The sequence below is a fragment of the Melopsittacus undulatus genome, chromosome 8 (genome assembly GCF_012275295.1).
Source record: "Melopsittacus undulatus isolate bMelUnd1 chromosome 8, bMelUnd1.mat.Z, whole genome shotgun sequence".
NCBI classification, from domain to species: Eukaryota; Metazoa; Chordata; class Aves; order Psittaciformes; family Psittaculidae; genus Melopsittacus; species Melopsittacus undulatus.
In genome coordinates this window covers 16,433,241-16,446,205 of record NC_047534.1, presented here as the reverse complement: position 1 = coordinate 16,446,205, position 12,965 = coordinate 16,433,241, and the positions used below count along the sequence as shown (strand labels likewise).

Here is a 12,965-nt window from a genome sequence, read left to right as displayed (position 1 = left end):
TTTTTTTTTAAGGTTAGTGCCACACTCCCTAGAGCTGCTTTTACCTCCTCAAGACAAGACCCACGTGTTTGCCATAATCGCTCGCATTTACTACGCATTATATGAATTCAGAGTTCGGTGTTTGTTGTCCTATGCTTACTGCCTTAGACTGTGCATTACATAGTTTGTATATGCATACAGTAACACAGTGTTTATTTTGCTGTTGTAAAGCAGTGTAACTGTGAGGTACTGTTCACTCAGAGGTAAGGCCTGGCAGAAGTGAGGACTGAAACTTCTTCCATCTTTTAGATGTGGAGAAGGACCTGTGTTCATAGTTTTTTCAACTTCACTACTATTCCAGTGTATACCTGTTGTGAAACTGAGTGTTTAGGGATGCTAAAAGAATCATGGCCAGATATTAATAAAAGCGATTTTAATAGAAATCTACATCTTGGGACTACTATTTATAGGGTGGTAAGATGATTGGCTTTAGTCAGTGTAAATTTTCATCCTGGCATCATATCTTTGTCAGGGAATGATTGACCATCTCAGAAGAACTGATATGATAAGGGAGTATCTGACCTTTCTAATATCTGTGTGGCTTCCTCCTGCCTTTGTTAGTTTATTAGAGTTAATGGTCAGGGAATGCCCTGCCATCCAATTCCTCGCATTATTGCAAAGGCTGGGGCCTAATAGTAATCCTTGGGTAGGCGTATCGGTCCAGGACAGAGGTGAGGGATGCACCACCACAATATCCTAGACCATCATGCTAATAAAAACACTACCAGTAGTTCTAGACTGACATGGAAAACCACATTGGTGGTTTAAAGGAATTATTTCACAAGTTCCATGCATATATTTCCAGTGTACATTTTATTGCCATGATCGTAAATGGGATTCTAATATCTAATGTACTGTCAGTGTTTGAAATATGTATTTTAAACTTGGAAGTGTAACAATTCCTGGTTTACTAGGACATGGGCAATAACAGACGAAATACGGAATACTTGAAAGATGATTCAGAAAGAATCACAGATAAGAAAGTTATTTCGTTTTAGTCTTGGGTGTATTTGTGTCCTGATTCAGTAAAGGGCTTTAGGATGTGCTTCAGGACATCCTAAACTTTTAAGAATGTGTTTGACTTGCATTGAAGTTGGAAGTAGAGATATGTGTGCTTTTGTACTTTATGGGCTTTAGTAGCTCATAGGAACTATCCTTCATCAGGTTAGTTTGTCAAAGTCACGCTGTCATAGGAAGCTATGACTTAAAAAACAGAAGAGAAAGCAAAACTTCTAGCTAATGCCTTTGAGGCAGTGGGCTAAATAATATTTCTTAGTACTAAGCTTTGATATCCTATGTCTTCAGTAGAATTTTATAAAATTATGTCTCTCTGATGTTTCAGAATTGGAATACATTTATTAAAGGAGAAAAGCTTTGAAAATATAAATCCTTAAATTATATATTGCAAATTTTAGGTTAAGGATTACTTTCATTAATGCTGACTTAATTTGATTTTGTATGAGGTAATACAGATGCTTAAATTCTTTGTTATTCTTGCTTTTCAAAGTGAGTAGATTTTAATTTTCAACCCCCTTAGTGGACTTAATTAGTACACTGAGTTATTTTCGTATACTGTTTAGCCTTGTGGGTTTGTGCAAAAAGTGTAGCTAATATAAATTTGACAGACATGCTTATGCTGTAGTATGCGTAAAAAGGAAAGGGATCTGTTTGCACTGTGTTCAAATTGGGAAAGGAACTCAGTATTATCTTTATAACCATACGTGTTAATTCTGTAATACTGTTTTTATGGCATGCTTAAGCCATAAAAGAAATTGTGTTCATTAAGGTCACTGTGTTATTTTATAACTGGAAAGTTAAATTCTCAGAGATGAATGAGCTTTAAATAAGCCATTGAGATTAAATTAATGCAATCTAGATTTCAATAGGTAACTTAACTGAAGTACCATACAGATAGAAATAAGAATAATTTCACGCTTGGCATAATTATTCAGATTTCTAGTCACAGCACACCTCTTCCCTGACACTGCCACCTGAGCGCTAAGGAGGACTACAGAGTTATTTCTGATCTCCGATCTGGAATCCAGATCCCTCTGGACTTTCTCCTGGAAAAGACTGCAGTTGATGTTTTATGCATACAGCACTTGAGCAACAGCATTCATTTCTTTGTTTTCATTTATTTGTCATATCACTAAGAGAATGGAAATAAGTCAGTGGGATAGAGATGGCTTTTATATGACAAATACTCTATAGCAAATACTTCCAGGTCTGCGGTACGGAAAGTTTGGGTTACCTGAAATCCAGTATGAAAATGGAAGCTAGCACAATACACAGTGCTGTGTTTCATTTCTTGGTGGCTTAATTTAAAGGGTAGGCAGTTTGCCAACTCAGACTTATCCATCTCTTTCAGAATGTCTCACTGAATTAATATGTTCATTTGATGCTCAAGTGTAACATTTCATGAAAATTGAGAATTGAGTCTTTCTGGTTTGTTTTTTTTTTTTCAAGTTACAAATATTTACTGTTAATTCCTGTTGAAGAATGAGGAACACAGACTGTTAAGGGTCTGCAAAATAAATGTTTTCTTGTCAAGTGGCGTTTTTTTGCTCTCTGTTAATCTTATAGTTAAAGAAAAGCAATTTATTCTAACAAATTATTCAAGATAGAGCCCACAGAAATAGTTGAGATACTGTTGCTGTACTTTATGACATTATAAGGGGAAAGTAATGTTATTTACATGCTGTTTGGGCAACTGCCACGTAAAAGTATTGCAGTTTTATACCAACTTATGCACCATTTGGGTATTCTGGTAGCCTCCTGGTATGAAATGAAAATATAAAATTAATCCTAAGCATTTATGTCTTACTGTGATGGTGATGCTGCATTACCAAGGATTCTTCAAGTGCCTCAGCCAATTCAGAGTGGTACAAGACATAGTTAGACTGAGATCTGATGACATGGCGGAAGAATTGATCAAAATGGGATTGTCTGTTGTTTAGATAGAACCAAGGGACTACACTTTTGTGTCTGTTAACATGTTTGTGCTCTGGACTTGCTTAGAGGATGCCATGCAGCAACACTGTATTCTAAGAAAGCACAGACAAGTAGCTATAATGCAGTGGTATATAAACTATCCTCTTACTCAAAATAAAAGGTAAGACTTCAGTGTTTGAATATATAACATATTTGAGAGGTGTAGACAGAGCTTGCAGCTCTTGTGGTAACCTGAGAAGGCTGTGGAGCTGCTGAGCCACCACTGCCCAGAAAGGTTGTGGCTGCCTTATCCTTGATCTAGTGAAAGGTGTCCTTGCTCATGGCATGTCAACGCAGGAGTCTCGGACAACACAGAGACAATCAATGTGAGCAAGCGATTGTCAAACTTTATTAGATACAGTGCTCTTCTTATACCCTTATTCCCTTATGTAACAGCCTTGGATATTGAGCTCTAATTGGTTAGTCTAGAGGTTACTATCATTTACAGAGCTAATGTTTACAACTTGTTATAACTGTGATTAAATACCTTACTCTAAAAATACAGTGGGAAACTACAGCCTTGGCAGAGATCATTCTCTGCACATTTTCAGTGGAAAATTAGAGGCATAACAAGACAATTGACCTTGCTTGTGCCTGCCAGGAATCTTCTTACTTTACAGTAATAAGGCTCAGGGTATCGGGATCGCTCACTACATGGCCTTGGCTCTTTAAGAATTCCCACAATGGCAGGAAGTTGGAACTGGATGAGCTTTAAGGTCCCTTCCAACCCAAGCCATTCCATGCTTCTCTGATTTCCTTCCTGAACAAGTAAGCCATACTGAGCAGCTCAGCACAGTACTGCAGGAGATGCTTCAAGTCTCAAAAAATTAGAAATGCTGATGAAAGTGTTAGAGTTGTTCACATAAATTTGGTCTTGGCTGAGGGCATTGACATAGCTGACCATTAGTATGTTTGTTTGCTGCTGGATGGTTTTGTAGCAATGTCTTTTCCAGATGACTTTATCTAAAAGCATCTCTTACTTTCTGGTATCCTTCAAATAAACACATAGATGGAGATGGAAACACATCCACTATTTTAGTAGAGAAACACAGAGTAGTTATTACAATTATGGAGTAAATATCCATTTAAAGAAAGATTTGTTTTCAAAACTGAGAATTCCTCGATTCCTCATTGCCGTCTCATCCTCTTAAATTCCTGTTTGTTCCGCTGAACAGTAAATGTACATAAAAAGATGTACAGATGTACAGTGGGATGGGAAAGGTGACAGTTTCGCCTATTGTACACCCTTGTTTTATTGTGTAATATTAGTCTCATTCTGCCTTACAGAAACCTGCAAATACAAGTAGGATGTACATTTTCAGCTCATGTACTTTCAGTAATTTTGAGATTATTTTTGTATAACGTAGTAGTATATGGTATATCTGGTTTTGGAAACTGTTCCTTCATAAAACTGTTTCATGATGCAGTAGTTACTGAAGGACAGGTACACTGAAGTCATGTGACCTTTGCAAAGGTGTTAGTAAAAATTACTACTTGCTATCTTTTTTTAATCACAAAGCAGTGAGAATGACATTGAATGTTTTGTTAGCTCTCAGTTCTGCTTCTGATTTCCAGCTTTATTTTGAAGTTAACAGTTTGGTGCCCTGTAAATAGACAAAACGTGATACAATAATTTGCCAAGACTGGTTGACAAAGATTGTGAAAAATAGTAGGCTTCACTAGAAGAACGTGAGCTCAGTTTTGTTTTTGCAGGTCCATCTTTGAATAGTGCTGTTGGGCACTTTATTTAGGATGGGATGCACTGTGTGCTACCAGAGGCTGATATAGCTCTCATTAAATCCTAAAGCCATATTTCTTTTTATTTTAATTGAGTTCGACTGAGCCCTGAGCTGTTTTGTTGTTTGGTTTTGTTTTTTCCTTTTTTCCCCAGCACTAACAAGAGGAGGTTAGTGAAAGGATAAATAATGGTTAGAACATCAGCAGCAGTGCATTTTATGTTGATTTCAACAGCACCAAACCCAGAATATGAAAGTTTTATTTGCCTCTAAGTCCTGGCAGGTAACCATGGCAATCATACAATTTCCAGCAGCACATGGAAAATACTTAAAACTTCTAAAGTGAGCTGTCCCATTAATAATGAAGAACACGAGTGTTTTGCCATCTGTTATGTGCTACCAGTGTGTATGAAAGACCAGCAGTTGTGTAAAACAATTTCAGCTGCAAGTTGAAATCAGTTTGGCTTGTAATGAAAATCTGTAAAACAGTGTAACATAAAATGTGGTACATCGGACTCTGCTTTTTAGTTTATCGCTTAACATAATCTTCTAATAGCTGCTAAGAGTCTATAAGACTTCCATTATGTATTCTCATTTTTAAAGATGTGCAATGTGATATATGCTTTTTATTGTGGGCAGATTCTCAGTCAAAAAAAAAAAAGTAATATTCTGGGAGGCATTAATTTCAGACTAAAAATCTTTTCCCAGATGTGTTTTGCTGCTCCTGCAGTCTGAAGCAATTTTACCTCTTAACTGGAATTTTGTGGGCTCTTAGTTGAAAGTACATGCTCAGGAACTGTGGTCTAGGAAATAAGTTTATGCAGAAACAGGAGTAGCTTTATTTACAGAACATATGTCTACAAATTGAAGGTGAATGCTGGTATGTTCAGTCTCAGTTAATTTGTGGTTAGAAACTTCCTCTGCATAACTTGGTGGTAAACATGGCCAAGATGTGCTACAGATGTGTATCAGGGTCTGCCCATGCTTTTTTTATTACTGAATCCCACTCTATATAGTACCTTTCTTTTCATAAGGGAAGAGAAGTTCTTAATCAGTTAGGAAGGGCAATGGATTGTGGTTGTAAGCAGTGTATCCCTGCATGTGCTAGTTCCTTTTCTATACAAAGAATGCTTTCATGAGTGGTTGAGCAGGAGGTGCCGAATGTGTGAGGCTTTTTATTGGTCACACTGGAGCTCCTTTACAAGTACAGTCAGGTAATTTCAGCATCCTTACAAGCAGCAATAGCGGCTGTCCAGAAATAATTCTTCCCACTGAGGACGTATGCAAAGAATTTATCTTTTGAATTGAAAAGAAATCTCCAATCTTGAAAGCAGAGCTCCTGCCTTCTTAGAGTATACTTTTGCCCCCTCTAGTGCCATGGGACCAGGGATTAGGTTTATCATGGATATAATAGATGTTTTATAAGTAATAGTTAAGTTTCTTCAAGTTTGGGGATCATACCTCTGTCACTGGAGCCACTTAGAAGAATTGAAAGGACCAGTTAGCCTTGCCTTTTGGTTTTAAAGTTAGTAACATTGTAGCCAATTGTTCAAATACCTTCATGGAAAGATTTGTAGAAACAGCATCTAGGGCTCAACTCAGTAAAATGCCTAAAAACATGTGCTCCCAAAATGGTTATGGAAGGATATAGTATGTTCTATATAAAAATGGAGAAAAACCTAATATAGAACAGTCTGGGTTTTGTGTAATAATTTCAGATATTTATAATTCATATCCTGTAAATAGCTCCAGCTCTTGAAAGTATAGGTACCAAATATGTATAATGCTGGTTTTAGGACCAGTTTTGGTGTGTGCTTGTGGGAAAAACAATGTAAGGGGCTTTTTCAGAAGTATGTGTAGTTGTAATTTTAACAAAATTATTTTTTCTCCAAAGTACATTCATATCAAGCATACATAAGTCTGCATATTGAATCTCAGGGGAAGATCTTTGCTGGTCCCTGTGTGAATAGGAATGCGAGTACAGATTTGTATTGACAGATACATTCTCATGTGTCCTAAAAGCATATTTAGCTTTTTTCACTGATAAAAATCCAAAACAAAATCTTTCCCTTTACTTTTTGCTTGTAAATAAAAATGCTGTTTAGGAGTTGGAATGTAAAACACTAACTAGATTTCAGTTGCAGATAATTTGTCTAATGGAAAGAGGCTAGTAGTTACCTTTTCATAATGTGAGACTGAAAAAAACCCTGACCAGCCTTTGAAACAGTTGTGGTTTTCTATTACCAATTATTCTAGTCACTATTTTGTGACAAAAACTCTTCATTACTGTAACAACTTGTCAGTAACAACTGTGCAGTAAAATAATGCCTCTGAGTAGCCAACCTGCTGCTGCAAAATGCATGCCTAATGGTATAGACCTCCAGCTGAGTTGTTTTGCCCTTAGGTTACATTACTTCTGGTAAGGGCAGTGGGCCTCTGTACCTGGTACAGAACCTCATGGTAGATTGCTTAGTGTTTGGTTAAGATTAAATTTTAGTCAGGCTAAAAGAGCAGTTTTGACTGTTTCAGGCCGAATTTAGTTTCTGAGATTTTTCTGTATTTTGCTTGGAAAAGTGGCAGAAAAATAACTGTATCATAAGCACCAATTAGATCAGTTTTAAACAGCAAAAATGCATTCCCTAAGCATGTTGTGTCAGTCTTAATTAGAAAACTCTGTGATGTTATTATCTGTAGTTAATGGGATTCTTTATGATAACATAGGGGATAGAAAGTACCAACACTGCGCATTTTGCTCCTGTGTTTATAACAAAGTGGTCCTGCCTGTGAAAGGAGATACATTTATTTAAATGCATGTGCAGTACAGGAGTTGTACTAAAAGAATGCAGCTTCTGCTGAAGAGTATATTTCAAGATAATTGAAACAATTTCACTGCAAATGCTGCTGTTGAGGTTTTGTGACCAAAAACCCCTTAAGAACTGAAAAAGTGCTAGTGAATGTGGAAAATGGGGATTTTCTTGAAAAGCGTAAGTGGGGGATTGAAAGCATAATTGGTGGAAAATGATTGAAGGAGAATCAAGGATGTGTCGTGGGGGTGAGGCCAGTTCTTTGGAGTGACTCGAAGCTGAGGCCATGTCTGCACTGGGAACAGGCTTGTAGAGCAAAGCAGTGCTCCTCCTGCCTCCATGATACACCATCAAGTAAGAGGAGAGGATTACTCCAGAACTGATGGTCTCATGTGCCAAGCATCACAGCTACTCATGTGGTTAAAGCTTTTGGAACCAAAGCTGTTCCACAAACGTTTTTCTTCCTCTCCGAGCCCTCCTGTGTGCCACTCTTTTATCTTCTGCCTCACACAGCTGGTGGTAGCAAATTAGTGTCCCTACTAATGTGATCACATGATAGTTTAAATCATTTGAGTAAAAGATGGGAAGACAAGTTCCTTGAGCTAGTAAAAAATCCAGTAAGAAAAAAAATCTTAGAAGAGGAAAAATAATGAAATTAATTAATCAGTATTGCAGCACTCTTTTATTTATTAGCATTCTATTTTACTCTAGTATTATGTGTCACCACCTATTAAAATTTCTCTCAACAGCTTGTGTAGACTTCTGTTCCACACATTTGTCCAAACCTTGTCAAAGCAGTGGGGCATGGAGCAAGCTGTTGCTCTGTTCAATTTGAGTAGTAACTCTACTCAGTTGTGGAGTACTGGGTGGCAGAGTGGATGAAGAGCCAACAATGCAGCTTTGGCTTTTAATAAAGCATCAGTTTCCAAGAGGTTTCAGACTTCATTTTTTCATTTCTCAGTAAATCAGCTTACACTAGAATCACTTCCTACACAATTTGTGTATGTTGCTGAAAAACAATATGACTGCTATAAAAGAAATAGCAAACAATATAAAACATAGGTGTTTTACTTTCACACTGATCTTGATTGTCACATGTATTAATATTAAACTGGAATGTGAAACAGGGCTGAACATCTGTGTCAGTTCATATCTATAAAACAAACAAAATGAACATAGATTTTAGAATTTTGTGGACACAGTTAATATCACAAGAACTGTGTAAGTTTTTGAAGCCTGTGTTGAATGTCTTCAGCAATTATAAATGTTACAGTAATTACATGTTATTAAGTAATTGCATGCAAATAAAAGATGAACAGAAAAGGCTTCCTTAAATTGAGGCTGTTTTGAGTGTACAGGATTAGTTGCCTGTATTTGCAAATGTACTTTCATATTGGTTGGACGTTTTTTGTTCCTTTGTTTTAATTCTATGAATTTAAATGACTACTCTAAGAAATGTCATTCACAGTCTTTGCTTGTTTTCTTATGTCTCCTAAAAGTAATGCTGTTCCTTGTAACTTTCCTAAGGAAAGAAGAACAGAACAAAAAATACAAGGTTCTAGGAATGCCACAGCAGTCCTGAATTTGAAAGAGCATCTTTGAGAATGAATTACTCTGTTTTATCTAAGGAAATAATAATCTTCAGATTTTCATCCTGTCAAATGCGTAGACTTTATTATAGTTCATTGTAATTATGATCCCTCCCAGGAAAAGGTTGAGGCTAGCTGTAAGTTGCAGAATACATGACATGAGACTTTCAGTTTTCAAGTCCCTCAGCAGAATGTGGAGTCCGTAGAATTATTTTATTCATTAGGGCCAATATAATGTAAAATATAGAGTGCTATAGGAATTTAAATTTTTATTACAGTTGTAATACAATGTTTAAAAATCAAGCTAGTATATGAAAACTCAACCACAAAATAATAATTTCTTTATATAATATTGAAAAAGCTGGAAAAATATTAATCCATTCTGGACTTTGTGTTCCCAACATCTGAGAAGTATGAATTATGATGGAATTGTGGGAATAAGTTGATATTTCCTCCTGCAAAGACTGGTAATTCTGGATCTCCAAAAGGATCACATAAATTGTTATGCCACTGCCTCTGTGCCACTGTTACACACTGCCTTGCTAAGACTGTAGCATTTTGTGGAGAGCTACTGTTAGGAAAATAATTCCATAGAAGAGACATTCTTCCAAGGAGAGAATTTGGCATCCTGTCAGTGGATGTTTTTGCAAAACAGTTTTTATTAGGTTGCATGATTTTCCTTCATCTCTAAGAAGGACAGTCAAGGTTTTTTTTACATATTGCCAACATATTTTTATTTGGACTTTTAAGTTGCATTTTAGAACTGAAAATCATATTCTTCATGTCATTCATGTTTCTTTCTATTTTTAGGATGCAAAGTTTGTGGAAGAGCGACGCAAGCAGTTACAAAATTACCTAAGGAATGTAATGAACAAAATTATTCAAACTGTGCCAGAATTCACAGCCAATCCCAAAAAAGAGACTCTTATTCAGCTGATGCCCTTTTTCATGTAAGTATCTGTCAAGTAGTCAAGAAAATATTAAGCTTTTTCACTACAATTTAAAACACAATGCCAGCATTTCCAAAATCTGTAAACCAGTATAATTTTAAATAGAAGGCTTCTGATCAAATTACAAGTGCTTTTGTTATATTTAAAGTCATAGCTAGTAATTGTTGTTGATATGAATGGTGACCTTGAACAAAAGTCACTGTGTAAAGCTTAGAAAATATCTAAGCTACTCAAAACCTGCATCCACACATGCTTTTCAAGCATGAGATGTTTTTGATTTCTTTTGCCTTTTTCAGGGTTATTTTGGTTCTGTTTCTGTGAGGTTTATATTTTCGTTTTTAAATTTATGTTGGGGCTGAGGGTGGAACACTAGTAAGGACTTAGTAACCAACTTAAAAATGTCAAGGTGTTGAAAGCTATCTAGCTGAATTTTGCAATCTGCTGATGTGTGTTCTGATTAATGTTAATGTTGAATATGCCCAGTTAGTTTAATACAGTTATCTGGTAAGAATCTCAAAACAAACCTCTTGATATACAGTCATACTAGGCGTATCATCTGTTCAGATCTTTCAGTTTTGCTGCGAACACCATTCTTTACAGTATTTTTAAATAATATTTAGACATTTAAGAAATATTAATGAAAATCTTTCTGAAAGAGGTCTCAATTTATTTCTTTCACTGATAATTTTTCACTATAATGGTTTTTTAGTACTAGACCTGTACGAATTCTGTAGAGGTTGAACACACACTCATAGTAAACCATCGTATTACATTTGCTGTCCACAGAGCTTGGCACAGGGATTGTGCATCCATGCCTGTGAATCCATGGATCAGTTTTCAGAGTAAAGACTGATTTTAAATGAATATGTTTCAGTAGATACATGCATACTTACTGTTTGCATGGGCTCAGGCAGAGTTTCAGCTTTCCAAGTTCAAACTTTATTTCAAGCAAGCTATCTTTGTTAGAAAATGTAATAGATAAAAGGAAGTATGCCAGGATGTATTTTGTGGCATTCATGTTTGTTCAGTTTTTCCTGGATTTGAAAAAGCAAAAATCAGTTTGATGAGACATCATGATGAGTAAATGGCAAATTGATGTTTATAGGGACAGACATCTTGAAACTTTACCTTTCTCTCCCTAAGAATTTATTTTGTAGAATTTGACTAAGGATTGTAAAACAGGCTGTATAGAGTGAAATGGTTTCAGGTACTTCCAGTTGAAAGGCTCCTGCGTGGCTTTTTGTTAAGTCATTTGAAGAAGCTGTCCATGTACTTCATTTTGGTATTTTAAGGGGGGGGGTAAGAATGCAAAATACATTTGCAACTCAATTTTCAAGTAATTTTTGTTCTCCTTTCCAATGATACTTTATTTTAACCTGGTAGTGTATAGCAGTGGAAAGTAGTGAACTGGTAATTTCTTGTCAACTTCATGTGATAACTTGCAGCTTTAACTGCTGTTTAAGGTCCTGTCTTTTCATTGCCTGGACATAATTATCCTGAGTTGTACACAGACAAGAGATAATGCAGAATAACATCTGTAAGCCAGGGGTAGCTCAGCTTCAGTTTTCTTATGAAAGAAATGTAATTTCAAGCTTTGTGGGGCACAGAATATTTTACAAATGATGATGGTTTCAAGTGTACATTGAATTGCTGTAGTAGTAATTGTCATTACCTCAACAGTACAAATGGTCATAGAGGCAGCAACACAACTAATATTGAAATGTGAGAAAAGGAGACAACGTTTTCCACCAAAAGCCATTATGTTAGGAAATAACATCACATATTCGTTAGCAGTATTTATGTGAAGCTTTGGCCTGAATTCATGGAAAACATACTGATAATAGCAGTTCATTACTGGAACTGTGATGCGTTATTTACATGCTTTAACCACAATTGTGTTGGTTTTGGATTTTCATTTAATTTCAATTATTAGAATTTGACACATTTTTAAAAAATGTCATTAATTCAGCAGCACTGACCAATTCAACAGTGACCATACTGTGAGATTCTAACTATGAGCTAATATGGTACTGGTAGAGAAGCAGTGATCCTGCTTTTCAGGTGGTTTTATTTTCATCTTAATACACTGTTGTCACAGTATATTTCTATTCTACTTTGAGAAATGACATTTCAATAATAGTTTATTTATAATGTCTTAGTTTATGTTTAAAGCAGGAAGGGAAGACAAATTTCCTCGTACTCCTCAGCCCTAAATAATTAACTTGCTTTCTGAGAGATCATCTCATCTCTTTTATAAGTGTGTAAATAGAATTTAGATCTCATGGTTTTGCTTATTAAAATTAAAGTGCCAGGTATGAGGACCTGTATAGGAAATGTAAAATCACGTTACATAATGGATTCTACCAGTGATGCACAAGTCAGAATAAACACCATTACCCTGTAGGTAAAATGTTGAAAATAAACACAAAAGCCCCTCCAAAATCAAAAACACCTACCAAAAAAAACCAAAACAAAAAACAAAACAAAAAACCAAACCAAGTAAACAAACCCAGCCCTATTTCTTCTAATAAATGTAATGAGCTGAATAAGATACAATTAATTTCACTGAAAGAACAAAGTTTTACTGAGAAGGCAGCACATTTCAGTAACCTGTATTCTCAATAAGGGTACAATTTAGTATGTGAAAAATTGTGGTAGAAACAAAGCAGTTACCTTGAAGGAAATAAATGTGTTCTAGGAGATTTGCTCAAGGAAAATTGCTAACACCATTTGTCAGCAATTTGTAAATGCCAATATGATGCACTGATTGATGCTAACCTTTTTTGGGTATAGCTATACCATAGCTTGCAAAAAGACTATAGTTATTTTTAGTGGGTTTATATTTGCATTTGTCAG

At 35.8% G+C, this 12,965-nt stretch overlaps 1 protein-coding gene across 1 annotated transcript in view; it reads left to right on the top strand.

The window, feature by feature from the left end:
• Positions 1-12,965, top strand: part of SNX29 (sorting nexin 29) — a 127,604-nt gene that overhangs the window by 82,319 nt on the left and 32,320 nt on the right. The window contains exon 20 of the mRNA XM_005150769.3: positions 9,970-10,109. Within this exon, the coding sequence (XP_005150826.2) occupies positions 9,970-10,109 (140 nt within the window). The remainder of the gene's footprint in view (positions 1-9,969; positions 10,110-12,965) is intronic.